Source organism: Pseudorca crassidens, chromosome 20, assembly GCF_039906515.1.
Source record: "Pseudorca crassidens isolate mPseCra1 chromosome 20, mPseCra1.hap1, whole genome shotgun sequence".
NCBI classification, from domain to species: Eukaryota; Metazoa; Chordata; class Mammalia; order Artiodactyla; family Delphinidae; genus Pseudorca; species Pseudorca crassidens.
This window is the reverse complement of record NC_090315.1, coordinates 3,207,822-3,226,929: the sequence shown is the minus strand read 5'-3', so window position 1 is coordinate 3,226,929 and position 19,108 is coordinate 3,207,822. Positions and strand designations below refer to the sequence as shown.

The 19,108-nt window shown below is 44.0% G+C and overlaps 2 protein-coding genes across 2 annotated transcripts in view; both read left to right on the top strand.

Annotated features, from left to right (window-relative positions):
- Positions 1 to 969, top strand: part of LOC137214301 (zinc finger protein 17-like) — a 31,629-nt gene extending 30,660 nt beyond the window's left edge. The window contains 1 exon segment of the mRNA XM_067717833.1: positions 398 to 969. Within this exon segment, the coding sequence (XP_067573934.1) occupies positions 398 to 947 (550 nt within the window). The 3' untranslated portion in view covers positions 948 to 969.
- A 4,549-nt stretch (positions 970 to 5,518) lies between these two features.
- Positions 5,519 to 19,108, top strand: part of LOC137215438 (zinc finger protein 850-like) — a 46,892-nt gene continuing 33,302 nt past the window's right edge. Inside the window, 10 exon segments of the mRNA XM_067720677.1 lie at positions 5,519 to 5,848; positions 8,068 to 8,144; positions 9,618 to 9,744; positions 10,268 to 10,325; positions 10,737 to 10,747; positions 10,790 to 11,399; positions 11,401 to 12,045; positions 12,047 to 12,333; positions 15,294 to 15,324; positions 16,516 to 17,112. Of these exon segments, the coding sequence (XP_067576778.1) occupies positions 8,085 to 8,144; positions 9,618 to 9,744; positions 10,268 to 10,325; positions 10,737 to 10,747; positions 10,790 to 11,399; positions 11,401 to 12,045; positions 12,047 to 12,333; positions 15,294 to 15,324; positions 16,516 to 17,112 (2,426 nt within the window). The 5' untranslated portion in view covers positions 5,519 to 5,848; positions 8,068 to 8,084.

The following is a 19,108-nucleotide window of genomic DNA, read 5'->3' as shown; positions in this document are numbered from 1 at the left end:
ATTCATTTGTGAAGAACTGCAGCATTCACGTGGCAGAGAGGACCTTGACGTGCAGGGTGGGAGTGAAAGACTTTCCAGCCAGTTCAGGCCTTCTCCAGCACCAAGCCCTTCACACAGGAGGGAAGCCACACAGCGACATGGAAGGCAGGGCGACATTTGACAGTGGACAGAATGATTACAAGTGCAGTGAATGTGGGAAAACCTTTAGCCACAAACACATACTTGTTAAGCACCAGAAAAACCATTGCAGTGAAAGTGGAAAGACCTTCATCAGAAGGTTCCACCTGGTTCAGCACCAGACAATACATACTGAAATGAAGCTATATGAGCACCTTTGATGTAGAAGATTCTTTACACAAAGCTCTTGCCTCATTGAACAGCAGACAGTTCACACTAGGCCAACACCTTATGAGTGCAGCCAGTGTGGGAAGTGCATCAAAGACAACTTCACACTCATTGTTCATCAGAGAGTTCACACGGGAGAAAAGCCATATAAATGCAGTGAATGCAGGAAAGTCTTTAGGTACAGCCTCACACTCAAAAGACATCAGAGAGTTCACATTGGAGAAAGGCCATATGAGTGCAGTGTGTGTGGGAAATTTTTTGTAGACAGCTCCATGCTCATTATTCATCAGAGAGTTCACACTAGGGGAAGGCGTTTTGAATGCACCAAATGTAGAAAATTCTTTAGGTACCACTTCATGCTTGAGAAGCATCAGAAAGCTCACACTGGAGAAAGGCCTTATGAGTGTAGTGTATGTGGGAAACTCTTTAGGCACAACTCAAATCACATTAGGCATTAGAGAAGTCACACAGGAGAAAGGTCTTATGAGTACAGTGTATGTGGTAGACTCTTCAGCCAAAACTCCCACCTCATTCAGCACCAAGAAGTTCACGCTAAAAAGTATTGCAAACAGGGAAAGACTTCAAAGAAAAGTCTGATCTGATTTAGCACTGGGAAGTACTGCTATGCAGGTGTTTAAAAATTTTTTATAGTGTGGTAAAATACATGTAACATAGAATTTACAATCTTAACCATATTTAAGAGTAAGTTCGTCAGTAATAATACACTCACCTTTTGTGCAAGCAAATATTCAGAAGTCTTTTCATCTTGTAAAACTGGAACTAAACACATTAGACAGCAACTCCTCATCCTCCTTTTCTTATCCCCTGACAACAATTATTCTAATTTAAGTCTATAAATTTGTCCACTCAGGGGAGCTTATATAAGAGTCATAAAGTTTTTCTCCTTTTATGGCTGGCCTACTTCACTGAAGATAATGTCCTCAAGGTTCAACCACTTCCTAGCATGTGTCAGAATTTCCTTCCTTTTTGAGTGAATAATACTCCATTTTATGTATATGTTACTTTTTCTGTATCCCATCATCAGTTGGCTCTTGGATTGCTTTCCCTATTTGCCTATTGCACTAATGCTGTTATAAGCATGATTGCACAAGTATTTCTTTGAGGCCTTGCTTTCAGTCCTTTTTAGGTATATTCCCAGATGAGAATTGTTGCATCATGTGGTAATTCAATATTTAAATTTTTTGAGGAACTGAGGGGCTGTTTTCCATAGTAGCTGTACCATTTTACACCAGTGCAGCTTGAAGGTTCCAATTTCTCTGCGCCCTCAGCAACACTCTTTATTTTCTTCTCGTTGTTTTATTTTTTGTAACACTATCCTAAGGGACACAAGGTGATTATTTCACTGTGGTTTTGATTTACATTTAATGATTTTGAACATTTTTTTCATCTGCTGGCTGGCTGTTTGTATTTGGTCTTTGGGAAAATGTCTCTTCCAATCCTTTCCCCATTTTTTAATGGGGTTATTATTTATTGTTGTTGTTATTTAGATGTTGGCGTTCTTTATATATTCTGTGTAGTAACTCCTTAACAGATAAATAGTTTGCAAATATTTTCTTCCACTCTGAGGTTGTCTTTTCACTCTCTCCATTTAGTCCTTTATTGCACAGAAATTTTAAATTTCAGTGTAGTCCAATTTATTTCTGTTATTGTTGCCTGTGTCTTTGGTATCACGTCCAAGAAATTATTGTCAGTGTCGTGAAGATTTTTTCCTGTTTTCTTCTAAGAGTATTACACTTTTAAGTCCTAATATTTGGGTCTTTCATTCATTTTGAGTTCATTTTTATATATCATGTTAGGTAAAGGTGCAACTTAATTCTTTTGCGTGTGGATATCTAGTTTTTTCAACACCATCTGCTGAAAAAACTCATTTCCCTTTGAATGGTCTCTGCACCCTTTTAAAACATCTGAGCATATGTGTGAAGGTTTGTTTCTGTGCTCTTTATTTTATTCCTTTCTCCTCTATGTGTGTCTATGTCAATACCACAACATTTTGATATATACGTTTAAAGTTTTTAAATAGTGGTTTGACTCAGTTTTGAAGCCCTATCAAGTGGACTGTCTGTTCCCCTTCTAGAACAGCTGATGAAGCCCACACCCCCAACCACTTTTCTTATCAGGCTCTCATACTCTGGACTACCAGACACCAAGGTGTCAGACAGTGATAGCCCCTATGTTCTGGAACCCTTACAATTATTCAAAATAGCCAGTCCGCAGACAGCTCATGAAACCTAGCTAATCCCATCACTCTTGTCACACATAAACTGCCCACCACAGCTCCAGCTTGCTGTCATCCTGTCCCTGGACACAGCCCTCTGTGTTGCCCTAACGTCTTTCTCTCATTCTGAGCTGTAAGTAACAAACAGTTCTGTCTTTCATGTATCCCAGTGTCATTGTTCTGTGTGTTCCACCATCAAGAACCTTTTGATCTTACAGAACAACTCCACACCCAGCAGGGTATTAGGAGTACAGCAGATGTTGGACAGTCTTCAGCCACTAGTCCGTCTCCATTCAGCACCAGGAAGCTCACACTGGAGAAAGACGTTACACGTGCAGCCACTGTGCTCTTGGCTTTTAAACATAATAACAGATGTAAGCTCTGGAGATTAGCCCCTGTGAGGGAGATATCCCCCAGAAACTGCATCTCGTACATCCAGACGTCCTCACTAGGGAGATTCACAGTAAGGGCCAAGTTTGCGGGAAACTTTGGTGAACGCTGTTGCACTTTCAGACCTGCCTGGGGCCGTCAATGGAGTTCTGTCACTGCCCATGTGTATTACAGAAGCTACCCTCCCGCTATTAGCTGGAAGGGAGTATGGTCACTATAGTTAATAATACTCTATTGCCAGTTTGAAACTTGCTAAGAGAGTAAATCATAAAAGTTCTCAACATAAAAAACTTTTGTAACTATGAGGACAATATGAAGTAGACATTGTGGTGATCATTTTGCAATATAAACAAATACCGAATCATTATGTTGTACAGCTGAAACTAATAAATATTGTACGTTAATTATATCAATTTTGGGAATTCCCTGGCTGTCCAATGGTTAGGGCTCCCCAATTCCACTGCAGGGGCCATGGGTTCGAGGTGGTCAAAAAAAAATCTCAATTTTGTTAAAAAGCAGGGAGAACAGATTGCTGTGCTCTCTTGCTTTATCTAGAGTATTTGCCAGCCATTTGAGCACTTTGGTGAGAACTCATACCCCACTTGATTTGTTTGGGTGTGGACATCACCCAGCTTGGACAGAGGACTGGATCTGGCTTCGGTTGGCAGTTTTCAGAGGTTTCCCATGTTCAGGGTCGTTATTGATTGTCTCCTGATATTCTTGACAGATTTTTTCCAGCCTCCATTTTACTTACCCTAGGAACTCCGGGCTCACCTTGCTGGGTTTTTGTTTTGTTTGAATTTTATTTTATTTTTTTATACAGGCAGGTTCTTATTAGTTATCCATTTTATACCTTGCTGGTTTTTGCAGCAAAGGTCTTATTGAGTTTTTTTAAATTGAAGTATAGTTGATTTACAACGTTGCGTTAATTACTGCTGTACAGCAAAGTGATTCAGTTATACGTATATATACCTTTTTTAAAATATTCTTTTCCATTATGGTTTATCATAGGTTATATATATATATATATATATATATATATATATATATATATATATATATATTTTTTTTTTTTTTTTTTGCGGTATGCAGGCCTCTCACTGTTGTGGCCTCTCTGGTTGCGGAGCACAGACCCCAGACGCGCAGGCTCAGCGGCCATGGATCACGGGCCTGGCTGCTCCGCAGCATGTGAGATTTCCCCGCACCAGGGCACGAACTTGTGTCCCCTGCATCAACAGGCGGACTCTCAACCACTGCGCCACCAGGGAAGCTCTATCATAGGATATTGAATATAGTTCTCTGTGCTATACAGAGGGTCTTGTTGTTTATCCATTCTGTATATAAAAGCTTTTACATCTGCTAATCCCAACCTCTTACTCCATCCCTCCCCTAAGGCTTATTGTTTAAGCTACTTTTATTCTTGGGATTCTATTTACTGTATGTTGTGAGGGAGAATAGAATTGGGTTCTACCAGAATAATAAGTACAGAGTTCTGGGGCTCTCAACTTTGTGTGCTCCAAAGGAAATAGAAGGAGGACAAACAACAATTCTCAGGGTAGATTTTGCCTAATTGCATTGTTGCCTGAGGCCTCCTAGGAAAGTCTGAAGCACCCCTGCACCACGATCTCATGCCCAGGATGTGAGGATTATTTGTAGTTCCACAGTCACTTGGGGCAGGGGGTTTGGAAACAACTGTAAGGCCAACTGGCCCGAGGCAGGGGAACACAATCAGACTCACAGGTTGAAACTGACCTGGAGACTTTCCGGACCACCCAGTTCCAGGAACTGACCTGGGGACTTTCCACCCTGCCCAGCGTTCCCGCCTTTCGAGGGGCGGGACTAACGGTCCCCCACGATACCCGAAAAGACCACCAAATAAGGAATACCCTGCACCCTCCCGGATTCACCACATCCCTTTCCCTTCTTCCCCTATAAATTCTGCCCAAACCCTCGCCCAGGCGCCACTTCTCTGGCCCCTTTCTCTCCGACCAGTGAACCTCGCCTGAGAGCGTACCCAAATAAAGCTTGTTTAAGCTCTCCTCCGTTTTTTGGTGCCGTTCCTTACAACAACAGTATTTGGCAGTACCATGAAATGAGGCCCTTGAATTTAGTGGATGTCCCATGGCATAATTGACAGATATTTGTCTCCTGAGACCCACCTAGGAGCTGTGTGTCCTGAGGAGAAAAATCATGCAGGTATATGCATGTAAGACTTAACAAGGCCCAGGGTGGGTAACATATTCTGTACAAAAACAGTGATTGGATTAACTGGAACCGGGGGGAGACTTCAGCAAAGTAGAGTGGATAAGCCCCTTTCAAAGGGGTATCTGTAAATGTTCCAGAAACTGGCTAAGTGGTAAGAAAGTGTACATAACTTGGGACCTACAGTACAGTCCACCGAAATCTGGGTATATCCCCTTTAAGAACCTGAAAACCTGCCCCGCCTCAGAGCCTCAGGGTACTCCGCAACTCTCGCGTTGGGGCGGGACCTTTCCAGGAAGTGGGGAGCACCGCCCCTTGCCTGGGCCTGGGGTGCTATGAACTACGTTACCCGGAAGGCACTGAGCCGCAGGAGAGAAACACTTCCGTTCAAAAGACGGCGTCTGGGCGGGCCTTCCGGCGTGGACCGCGGGCGACGCTTTGTTAACTCGGGGAGCTAACTTGTTAACTTGTGGGGAGCTTCGGAACCGTGGGCCGGCCTGAGGTTAGGGATCCGGGAAGCTGCTGTGTCCGCTGATCTGAGGAGGGTCTAAGGCTCGGCGTGGGCGCCATCTAGCCTGACTCTGTCTCGGGGCCGGGACAGGGGCCACCGTGCTCGGGACCCTCATTCACCCATACACTCCGCTGTTGGCGGCGGAGCTGATGGGTCCAATCCAGGTAAATCCTGCGCCCTCCGAGCCCTCGCCCAACTCTTCTTATTCTGCAGTATTTTGGTTCTAAATCGAGCTTCTCTAACGAGTGTCCTATACTTATTTGTCCCCCCAAACCTTGGTTTTCCCAATTTTGAAATATGAACTGCGTGGGGAAAAAAAATTGCAGAGAACTTACACGTGCAGATGAATAACCCGCTTTAAAATTAATATGTGTTCTCCGCTCAGGTCAAAAAATGCGATATCAATAGGACCCCATAAGGCTCCTGTGCGGTCCTTCCAAAACAATTATCTCCATTTCTCCAAGGTTAAGGTGTTATCTGATGTTTCAAGTAAGCATCTTTCTTGATAGTTTTGCCAACTATGTGGAAAATATTCGACGACTGTAGTTTAATTTCTCTCGCTTGTTGTAAGACTTTTTATGAATGGAATCATATAAATATTATGTGTTTTTCTTCATGTGCACAGTATGGTGTGACTTTACCCATGTTTTTAATGACCATTCATTTTCCTTTTTATGCAGTATTGAGTATATAGTACTCAAGATATGAGTATGAGTAAAGTGGTGTATTTACAAATTCTCTATGCATTCTGGGGTATATAAAACATGTATTTGTCTAGCGTGTATGTTAAAATTATTGTATTTAATTGAACATTTCCACTTTTTTTTCTTAATGATTGCTTTTATTATTTATTTTTGGCTGCATTGGGTCTTCATTGATGCGCGTGGCCTTTCTCTATTTGCGGCGTGCAGGGGCTACTTTTAGTTGTGGCGTGCGGGCTTCTCATTGCGGTGGCTTCTCTTGTTGCGGAGCATGGGCTCTAGGCGCAGGCTCAGTAGTTGTGGCGCACGGGCTTAGTTGCTCTGCGGCATATGGGATCATCCTGGACCAGGGTTCGAACCTGTGTCCTCTGCATTGGCAGGCAGATTCTTAACCACTGCGTTGCCAGGGAAGTCCCGAACATTTCCACTTTTTGGTCTTGTTTTACGCCATCTTACTAATTTTAACGTAGTTCTTTGAGTGAAATTGTTATACTTATTCTTCATCTATACCATCTTTATATTTTGATACACACTTATGCGTTACATAAATGTACAGTTTTACAGTATTCACACACTTAGATGGTTTTTCTAAGTGATTTTACTCTTTGAGTAATATTTATTTTACCGGAAAATCATCTTTCTCTGGTGGTGTTGCAAGAGAAAATGATTAAGATAGCTTGTTAAAATTTTTGTTTTAAGGGGGACGAAATGAAAATCATTGTAAGGATAAAAAGTTACAATGCTTCGAATCCCTAGCAAGATGTTAAGAACTCAAGAAGATATTTCCATCTTTCTATAATGAGGATGGAACAGAGGTCAGGTCCTAGCTTATCTCCTTTTCCTAAGTTTGAAGAGTCGGAAGTGAGGTCCAGTTATCCTGAACTGCTGGAGGCCAAGCACTATTACTCCAACACCCGCTTTATCACAGATTCATTTTCAGTGTGAAGCAAGTAAATGGTAGTTCTGTCCTCTATCACAGGATGAAAAAAAACTAGTAGGAAATTAGAGAAATCTCTCTGACCGTTTATGGAATAAAGCATGGATATATCAAAGAATATGTATAAATATAAAAAGTACATATCCTGGAATTCTATTGTATAATGTTATGATAATTTCAAATCAGAATTTAATCTATGGATTATGTAAGCTGGAATTTTGTATAAAACAATAATCTTTAATATAACCAAATTAAAATTTGTAAAGGAAGTATAAGAACTCCTGTTGGCCACTTGTTAAGGCCACCTACAAGCTATGGGAAGAGAAGAATCTATTATTGCCAGGGGAGAAACAGAAGAAGGGAATCAAATGGAAGTGTCAGAAACAGACCTGTACATAAAATGAGACTTAATTTTTGATATTTGTGACTTAGGACTATAATAGTGCATTATGACCTGCCACAACCATTTCCTCGCCAACACAATCCCTTATTCTTCTGGCTCACTAGGCTCCAGTCACACTAACCTCGTGGACGCTGCTCAAACACACCAGACATGACTCTCATAGAGAGTCTTTGTACTCATTTTTCCCATTTCAGGAAAGCTTAAGATGTCCACATGATTTTATGGCACAACTCTATAACACTTTCTGCCCTGTTTTACATGCTTTACTTTTTCTTGAGCATTTGTCTTGCCTGAAATAGTAAATGGTTCACTCATTAATATTCTTTTTTATCTGTATCACAGATGGGAATTAACGTTACATGGTCCTGCTCATCCCACAGACTCCATATTCAGCAGAACCACTTATGGACCCTGCACTGGTGAGTGTCACGTGTCCTGCAACTCTTTTGCTGCCATTCTTCCTGGCCTTGGTGTCTCAAGACCCTCGAGAGCCCTATGCTCAGGTTTCTAAGTCCAGGCCAAAGCTTATATGGAGAGATTCCCATTTTTGGCAGCCAGTAGACCGAGATGTGAAAGGTTGTCTTAGGTACAGGGATTAGTATGTACAAAAGCTTGGAGATGAGATTGAGTTGGGAATGCTCTATGACTTGTATGTGTTAGTTAATGTCTGGCGGGAACAGAGAGCAAGGGGGCAAGAGTCAGGCCTAGAATGGTACTCTGAGAAGGTAGGTTTCTGTTCTGAGAGTGATGGCAGACATGGAATTTTTGGAACAGGAGGGGAAGTGATCTTAGGTCTTAAGAGGCTATCCTGGGCTGCAGTGTGCAGAAGTTTCTAAAGTAGGGTCTGACCAGATTTTCTAATGTGGAGCAGTCACAGATGCCTCCAAAGATTTTTCCCTGTGCATCTGGAAGTGTGGAAGTGCCATCAACTGAGATGGGGAAGTCAGTGGTAGGAGTCCATTTCAGTGAGACTATTAGGAATTGGATTGCAGCCAAGTTGAGTTCCAGATGTTCCAGAGGCTCCCAAGTATAGGAGACAAGTGGACAGCTGAACATGCAGATCTAGAGTGCTGGGGGAGGCTTCAGGATGCATTAGGTGACAAGGGAGGAGAGGGGGGCTCTCACAAAGACAGACAAGAAAAAGTAGTGGCCATCAGCAGGAAGGTAGGGGGAAGGGAAAGTCCAGCAGGTGGCCAAGGTTTTCATGGGAGAGTGGCCATGAAATTGATGCAGAGGGAAAGCAGAAATGGAGGTAAAGTGATACCAAAGTCAGGCTGGTGCTTATTTCTCTTCCTACGCACTCACCAGGCTTTTTGGTGGAACTTAGGGTTTTTCTTTCAATGGCTGGGGAGCTGCCAGTGGAGAGTTGGGGTATGCTGGGATCCTGTTGCATTGGCAAGCACTTTCTGAGTGCCATGTGAAGAAGAGTATATGAGGAGACAGGAGACATGCCAATTTTATGGACCAGATTGTGGTGATGGGGATCTGATGTATGAGGAGTTATCCAGTGTGTTATATGCATGTGGGGAAGGTGTGTGAAGTAATTGCCCGAGGTACTAGGAGCTTAAGAGAGAAGGATAGGCCTAAGTGTGTTTGTGTCTGGGAGGCATTATCCTGGGGACTCTCAGGCTGTTATCTTGCAGGAGAGGGAGGGGGCCCTACATACCAGGAGCACAGACTTAGATGGCATCTATCTGTCCACCTGCCTCTTGTTGCTGAGGCTGGATCTAGTGATCAAGGAAGCATGAAGAATTATTAGGTACCACTGCCCTCTAAGTCAGGGAACTGGGGAGGAAGATGAGCCTAGAGTGAATATGAGCTGAGATTAGGTGTCCTTATGGGGTCCTGGGGAAAGAGGCTGCTTATGGACAAATCTGTCCCCATCATCACAGGGCCCTGTGACCTTTGAGGACATGGCTGTGTACTTTTCCCAGGAGGAATGGAGGCTTCTTGGTGAGGCCCAGAGACTCCTGTACCATGGCGTGACACTGGAGACTTTTGCACTTGTTGCATCATTGGGTAAGGTCCTCCCACCTATCCCAGCATCCTGGGCAGGTCTCTGCCTTTCCCATTTTTCCCAAAGGCAAGTCTGTTTTTTCACAGCTAGGTAGTGAGCACATCTCTATTACTGCTTCCCTGTCATACATTCTATAGGTGCCAAGGCTGGGTGAGTGTATACTACCTCCTTTCAGAAGTCTCCCCAGTACCAGAGGCTCTGAAGTTTTCTGGGTCATAAGACTTGGAAATAGTTCGGTGGGTTCCATTAGCCTCAGCCACTCCCTGCTAAGTTGACTCTGTAGACGCATGCACCTCTGTGCTCCAGGTTCTGCCCCCTTCCAGCTGACATTTCCTGGGCCCTGACTGTACCAGGAATTGTTGGGACTCAACGTGGTCACTATTTGTGGGATCCACTTGGCTGTTGCTGTGAGACCCTCCTCAAAGATTCTTTTTGTGATATTATTTTTCTTTCCTGAGGTTGTTTTGGGATTGGTTGTACCCCTGGGCCAGTACTGACCACTCACCTGTCGTGTCTTTCCCTTAGGACTTGCATTTTCTAGGTCCCATGTTATGTCCAGCTGGAGCTGGGAGGTGAACCCTGGGTACATGACAGAGTGGACATGACTCCAGCCACAGCATGAAGGGCTCAAAGTGGGCTTGGCTTCAGTGATTGGCATCAGGGAGAGGAAGTGATGATATGGCTGTGTTCAAATTACATCAGGAACATGTCTGGTGCCACACAATGTTTTGGAGCCAAAGCCATTGACTGTGTACCTCATTTCTGTGTGCACTGCCACCATCATTGGATCTTTTGCTTGGTGAGTCTTCCCTGTTCTGTGATGTGGAGAGGCCCAGTCCTGCACAGAGGCCCTTTCCTAATCAGACCCCAGCTCCCTTGTCCTGAAAACTGTCCCAGGGATTTTTTCCTTGGCATGTCAGACACATATTTGTGATGGGGCTGCCCCCTTCTACCAAAATCTGTATGAAGTTCATCCGTATTTCTCTGCTTTCAGGTTGATATGGAGTAAAGGTCAAGGAGACATGTTCTGAGCAAAATGATTTGTAGAAGTGCCACAAATAAATACTTCAAAGACAAACCTGTCCACCCAGAAGGGCTGTCCCTGGGAGATAGGTAGTCTGGAATTAGAAGGTGGTGTGCATTTAGCTGAAGAGCTGGGAACAAACCCTAGCCAGAACTTTTGTGGGGCAAGTGTAAAATTTCACCAACACAGTAGAGAGAAACTCTTTAGAAGAGACACGGATAAGGAGTTTATGAAGAGCTGCACAGTCCATGCAACCAAGAAGCCTTTCTCATTCCAGGAGCCTGGGAAGGATTTCCCTGGTAGCTCGGGCCTTCTCCAGCACCAGGTCACTGCACAAAAGGACACCAAGTGTGTGGAGGCCTTTAACAATGGACAAAGGCACTATAAGTTCAGTGAATGTGGGAAAACCTTCAGCCACAAACACTCAATTGCTCAGCATTAGAGTTTCCACACTGGAAAGAGGCCTTATGAGTGCAGGGAATGTGAGAAAACCTTCAGCCTCAAAAACTCACTTGTTCAGCACCAGCGAGTCCACACTGGAGAATGGCCTTATGAATGCAGTGAATGTGGGAAAATCTTCAGTTATAAACACAAACTTGTTCAGCACCTGAGACTCCACACTGGAGAAAGGCCATGAGTGCAATGAATGTGGGAAAGCTTTTAGCTACAAACTCACAGCTGTTCAGCACCAGCGAATTCACACTGGAGAAAGGCCTTATGAGTGCAGTGTTTGTGGGAAATTCTTTACTCAAAACTCCAGCCTTATTGTGCACCAAAGAATTCACACTGCCTCACAGCCTTATAAATGCAGTATATGTGGAAAATTCTTTACCTCCAACTACAACCTTATTGCACACCGGCGAGTTCACAGGGGCACAAGGTCTTATGAGTGCAGTGAATGTGGGAAACCTTTCAGCAACAAACCCACACTTGTTCAGCATCAGCGAATTCACAGTGGAGAAAGGCCTTATGAGTGCAGTGAATGTGGGAAATTCTTCTGCCACAGCTACAAACTTGCTCAGCACCAGAGAGTCTGCACTGGAGAGAGGACTTACGAATGCAATGAATGTGGGAAAGCTTTTAGCAACCAATTGACACTTGTTCTGCACTAGCGAATTCACACTGGAGAAAGGCCTTATAAGTGCAGTGAATGTGGCAAGTTGTTTAGCCAGAGCTCCAACCTTATTGTGCACCAGCGAATTCATACTGTAGTGAAGCCTTTTGAGTGCAGTGAATGTGGGAAACGTTTTAGCCAAAGCTCTACTCTCATTAAGCACCAGAGTTCACACTAGAGAAAAACCACATGAGTGCACTAAATGTGGAGAATTCTTTAGCCAAAGCACCCAGCTTACTCAACACCAAAATGTTCACACCACAGAAAGGCCTCACAAGTGCAGCAAATGTGGAAAAGTTTTCTGTCAAAGGTCTGTTCTGAGAACGAGAAACTTCATAGTCAAGATAGGCCCTATGAGTACAGCAAATGTAGGAAAATTTTCAGTCAACAGTCTAACCTCATCTGTCACCAGAAAGTTCATGCTGGAGAAAAGACCTTCAAATGAGGAGAGCAGCGAATGAGCTGTCTCCTTAGTTATACATCATACTGAATAGGCTCTGTGAGGGAGTCATTAACTGGAAGTTGAATGCCATACATCTGAACAGCCCTTGTGTGCAGATTGCCTATGAATACCAGGTTCATAGGAAGCTTTTCAGTAACCATGCTGTACTTCCTAACCTGCCCACAGCCCTTTCCAGACTTAATGTCACTGTGAGTTTCTTACCTCTTCCAAGTGGCAGATCCCCATCCTGGGCATCAGTCACCTTACTGTGGTCAGGGTAGGTAGACTTTTGTGCTGTCCTGTCCCCTGGAGCAAAGCATGAATAGCCTGAGCACTTGGGTTTTGTTATTCTCTTCCATCAACTGGCTAAGACAGGACCTAACCAGCTTTGACCATGGGGATCCAGGTTGGATTCTGCTGGTGGCTCACAGAGGTTTACCTTCTTTGGCAGCATTGTCTCATGTCATGCTCACAATGGATTTTTCTAGCTCCAGGTCACCCTTTTTGGAAAATGTTTGCTCTGCTCTGTGCCATAATAAAGACTATTATTTAAGCCCCCTTTCATCTTGGGGTTTGTTCACTGTTAGACTGATGTTGAGAACCATATTGGACTGTCAGGATGAAAAGGAACAGGTTTTGTGAGTGTTGCAAACTTTGTATACCTCAGTGGGGATAGAATCATGGCAGAGAATAGTGTTCACTCCAGTTGTGGTCTAATTTGCATTGTTTTCCAAGGCCTCCTAGGGTAGACTGCAGGGCTCTGTGGGACTAATGTTGAGTCCTGGATGTCATAATTTTTGGTGGGTTCAGAGGTCATGCTGAGATGAGGGTAGTCACGAGAACAACCAGTGATTAGGGAGCTACATGAGAGTGGAAGTCGTGTAGTCCAGGCATGTGATTTTTAGGACCCAGCAGAGGCCCTGGTTAACTCAAGTGGAAACACCTTTCATTGCTCACCAGTCTTCATTGCTACTGCAATAGAATCCCTCCCAAGGACAAGGAGAGGGGGTGGGGTTAACGTGTGGTTGGCAGAGTTCCACAGAAAAGATTCAGATTTTTATGTGAAGCCAATTTCTATTAAAACTTAATTGGGCTTCCCTGGTGACGCGGTGGTTGAGAGTCCGCCTGCCGATGCGGGGGATACAGGTTTGTGCCCTGGTCCGGGAAGATCCCACATGCTGTGGAGCGGCTGGGCCCGTGAGCCATGGCCGCTGAGCCTGCGCATCCGGAGCCTGTTGCTCCGCAACGGGAGAGGCCACGGCAGTGAGAGACCCGCGTACCGCAAAAAAACAAAAACAAAACTTAATTGAGCTATATAGTTGGTATGCATTAAAATGAACATACCTAAAATGTACAGTTTGGTAAGTTTTCATACTTGTAAAGCCATGGATCCATCATCATAATAACAAACATCCAACACCAATATCTACCTTCTGACATGTCTCCCAGGACTCCCTGGCAACTACAATTGATTTACTTTTCCCCCCACTCAATTAGTGTTTTCTAGACTGTTAATATCATTGCCATCTTAATGTTCACTTTAGTATTTGTTTTTTTCTTTCATGATGCATAATTATTTTGAGAATCATCTAAGTTGCAGGTGTGAATAGTTCATTTTCTTCAAAAGGGGTTTTGTGGTTTGTTTCCAGTTTTGGCCACCACAAATAAGCTTACTATCAACATGTGCATAAAATTCTTCATATGAATGTATGGTTTCATATTCTAAAATGAATGACTGTACCCTTAATGCATTCCCATCAACAGTATGGAACCATTCCAGTTCCCCTATAGTCCTCACCAGTACTTGATTGGTATGGTCAGTAGCTAAAATATTGCCTGTTTTAAAGTGTGTAGTATAGTCTGATTGCATTTCCCTAATTCATAATGTTGAACAATTTTATTGTGTTTATTTGCCAGGTGTATGTCTTCTTTGATAAATGCCTGCCTGTTCTTTTATTTATTAACTGAGAAGACAAATGTGTTGTAACTTCACTTTTCTTCAGTGACTTTGCTGGGTGGAATAAGTGTTTCTGCTATTCACAACATTTAGTCCTCATTATTAACTTTCTCAATTACTTTTAAGTTCTAGACAGTTAATAAAACAACCAATTGAGCCTTATTATGTTTGCCAATTTCATGGTATAAATACTCCAATTTTGAGCAGAGGCAAGGTGCTTCAGATATTTAGGGAATAAAAAGGCATGGTCGTCTTAAGCGTGGGGACAGGCAATCAGAGGAAGAGAAATGGTGAGGTAGTCAATGTGTGCAGGTGTATCTGCATCATAGGCTTCATCATGGGATGTATTTTCAGAAATGGAGGCACTTTGCATGATCTGAGGGTGGAGTTTTTGGCCATCTGATGTCAAAAGGTCATTCACTGGACACCTGTGCAGGCCAAGTATTAGGTGTTGGTGGTTCCAATCAGTCTCAACCAGCTCAAACTGGACAAGAGCTGACTCCAAGTTTCCTAAGAAACAACTTGTGCCCCCTTTACTACAGTGACCACTAGGTCAGAGGTGTTTGACCTACACGGGTGATTAAGGAGTCTTGTGATTATTACCTGGGCCATGTGAAGCTTGGAGCGTATGCAGCTAAAGGGTGTGGGGGGAACCACCAAAGAGCTTAATTTATGGCTGGGGGGGCAGGGGGTACTTAGGTCTCTCTGTATCAGTTTGACATATGGAGAAGCTAGACAGTAACTAAGGTCAGCCAAACAGGTGCCCCTTGGTCTATTATATATACTCAAAAAACTGGACAATATCAAGGCTTATATGGGTTTCCTGTTTAGCGTGTTGTCACATATGGATGCTGTGAGACTTTTAAGTGAGGGGGCAACTAACTGGAAATGGCAATGTGGTCTCTCCTTGACAGTCCTATTGCACCATCTTCCTTTGCTGATTTTCACCTGTATCCTTTCACTGTAATCATCCGTAGCCCTTTAATTTAACAGCTTCTGTGAGTTCTTCTGTAGAATCTGAGGGTGGTCTTGGGCATGCCAGAACGTAATTGTGTTTTTAAAAGGCTTTGTTAAGTAAAATTGGCTTGAGCTTCCCTGGTGGCACAGTGGTTAAGCATCTGCCTGCCAATGCAGGGGACACGGGTTCGACCCCTGGCCTGGGAAGATCCCACATGCTGCAGAGCAACTAAGCCCATGTGTCACAACTACTGAGCCTGTGTGCCACAACTACTGAATCACGTGTGCCTAGAGCCTGTGCTCTGCAACAAGCCACGACAATAAGTAGCCCACGCATAGCAACGAAAAGTAGCCCCCGCTTGCCGCAACTAGAGAACGTCCACACACAGCAACGAAAACCCAGCACAGCCAAAATAAATTTATTTTTTAAAAAAAAGTATAATTGGCTTAAAGCATTTTAAAAGCACATGGTTTGATAAAGTTTTTGCACATACTTACATTTCTGAAGCCAAAAGTTTTCTCCTGCCATTTATAACGCATCCCCCCTTTAACCTATAGAACTGATACTAGAAAACACTCTTCCTTCTTGCAATAGGTGTTTTAGGATTTGCCCTGTTTCTCAATTTCACCTATACTGGATCTCATACTATTTGACATGGTGACCAATGTTGGAGAGATAATAAAACAAAATCTGCCCAGCCAGAAAATCTCCATAAAGTAGAGAAAGAACATACTTTTACTGTTCCACGAGCACGAAACTAAACTGTGGTGCATGTCACACACAACCCACTAAAGAGATTGTAAAGACAGAAACCACACCCCTTTTTGATACACCAAGCAGACAGAGCCCATTCCATGCAAGCGCTCAAGATGAATGCTCACTTGCCTTCAAGTAAGAGGACTTGACAGCCCCATTTGTTACTGTTTATCTCAATGTGTCTGGGAATTCGGGTGATGCTCTGCAGGAGCTATTCGTCTTTATCCAAAGAAAGCCTAGAGCTTCTCATCTATGTCTGTATGACTGGAAAGGTGGGAAGCCCGACGCCTCTGTTGCACGCGCGGAGACCGAGAGACGGAGGCACCATATTCCATGATGTTTTCTTTCCAAAGAGGTGGCGCCAGACATTAAAAGAAACACTCCTTGGTTGTGGTGGAAAAAATGTCCACCTATTGAGAAGTGGGAAGCCCTAAAGGGCTGGAGGCGGGGGCTGAACCAATAAAACGACGGCGCCTGCTTTGGGGCCGACCCGTGGCTGACGGGGTCCTCCTACTCCCGCAGCCCCGACCTCCCCAGCCGTCCTTCTCCCCGACCCCGGGGCCGTGGGGGAAGAGGCGGCCGGACTCTCCCTCCTGGTTCGCTCGCGGGCAAAGCCGGTCCGTCTGGCCTCCGAATCGGAACCCCGCAAAATCCCACGGAGACGCCTCCGCAGACCCGGCCCCGGGGGAGCCCGCGGCTGAACCTCTCGCGCCCTCCTCGGGCCTCCCCACCCAACCCGGTTCCCACCTCCGGACGCGAAGACCCCCTCCAGCTGCCCTCGGCGGCCGGAGGGGCCCCGGCGGAGGCTGATCCAACTAACCGAGCGGCCCCACACCTGGGCCACGAGCGCGGCTCCAGCCTCTTCCCCATGGATCTGCAGCTACAACCTCCAGAGAAAGCACGAGGCGCGCCCGCCCGGCACGACCGGGACGATCCCGCCAGTCCCGCGGGCCCCGCGGACCTCTGCCTTGGGCACCGCGGCCGAATCCCTTCCCTCGCAGAGGTCTCCCGAGCTCGGCAAGGAAGGAACCATACAAGAGGGCGGCCATCTGCAAACCAAGGCCTCCGAGGAACCAGACCTGACAGCATCTTGATCTTGGACTTCTGGTCTCCAGAACTGTGAGAGGATATGTTATCTGCTGTTCAGGCCACCAAGTCTGTGGCATTTTATGATGACAATCCTAGCAAACTAATACAATTACCAATTCACTTATGCATGAACATTTGCAGAATTATTTTTTTCCCTAGCTATTGGCTTTTATCAGTAAAGCCGGTGTTACTGTGAACATTAGAGTACAAGTATTTCTGTGGACACAATTTTATTCCTCTTGGAGATAAACCTACAAGTTAGATGGCTGTGTCACATGATAAGATCATCTGTAGTTTTACAGATGTCAACAGTTTTCTAAAGTGGGTTTTAACATTTTGCATTCCAACAGTAATGTATGGGAGTTCTGTTTCACAACTTCACTGACTTGGCATTGTTGGTTTGACCATTCAAGTGAGTATGTACTTGTGTCTCATTGTGGTCTTGATTTGTACTTCCCTAGTGATTAATTATGTTGACCATATTTTCACATGCTTATTATTCAAGTGTCTTCTCTGGTGAAATAGGTATTCAAAACTTTTACTTTTTAAAAAATGTTTTCTTATTGTTGTAAATGTTATTTAAAAATTCTGGACACCAGTTATTAATCAGATGTACTTTGGCTTGTACTTTTTTTAAAAATTAATTTATCTATTTTTGGCTGTGTTGGGTCTTTGTTGCGGCAAGCGGGGGCTACTCTTTGTTGAGGTGTGCGGGCTCCGCATTGCGGCTGCTTCTCTTTTTGTAGAGCATGGGCTCCCGGCACACGGGGTTCAGTAGTTGTGGCTCACGGGCTCTAGAGCGCAGGCTCAGTAGTTTTGGTGCATGGGCTTAGTTGTTCCACGGCATGTGGGATCTTCCCGGACCAGGGTTCGAACCTGTGTCCCCTGCATTGGCAGACAGATTCTTAACCACTGCATCACCAGGGAAGTCCCCTATAGTAATTCTTAAAATTACATTAAAACCTTTCAAATGTGTTGTCCTTTCCAAAATTTGTTTTGGGTATTTTAGGTCTTTTGAATTTCCATATGAATTTTAGAATCATTTTGTCAATTTCTACCAAAATCACTGGGAATTTGATAATTGTGTGAACCTACAGAACAATTATGGGAGAATAAATTAAAATATTAAGTCCTTAGATCCAGAAATGTGATGTGTCTCAGTAATGTTTTGTAAATTTGCTTAATAGTTTTTGAATATATTTTGTTAAATATATTCCTAAATATTTCATATTTTGATGCTAGAGTAAGGGGTATAGTTTTCCAATTTCCAAACATTTATTGTATACTGACCTTGTATGCTGGCACCTTGACTGATCTATTAGATCTCTTAACTTTTTAAATATATAACTAAGGATGTTCTAAATAGATAAGCATGTCATCTGTGAATAATGACCATTTTGGTTCTTCCTTTACAATTTGTACATTGCTTATTTCCTTTAATTTTCTTATGTCACTAGCACAGATTTCAGTGCAACATTACATAGAAGTTGTGAGAGTGGACATTCCTGCTTATTCCTAATATTAGGGGGAAAGCATTCAGTCTTTCCCCATTAAGCGTAATGTTACCTTTAGGTTTCTAATGCTGCCATATATCAGTTTAAAGAAATTGATTCTGACGCCAGTTCTCTGACACCAACTACCCAGAGTTTGTGTCATTCTAGACATCTGTAAGGGTTCAGTCCTCCACCAGAAAGCCCTCACTTCAAACATGTGCTTCAAGTCGTTGGGTCCAACTGCACTTCTGAACAGCTGGCTATAATTTCAGGGGTTCCCATGATCCCCTCAAGTTCGGTAATTTGCTAGAATGACTCACAGAACTCACTAAAAGTGCTATACCTACGATTCCAGTTTTGTTATAAAGAATACAGCTCAGGAATAGCCCACGGAAAGAATGCAGAGAGCAAGGTATGGGAGGGTCCCAGGTGTGAAGCTTCCATAACCTCTCTCTCTGGGGAGTCAAGGCATATCACTGTCCTGCACATCAATGTGTTCACCAACCAGGAAACCCCACCAAGCCTTGGTGTCC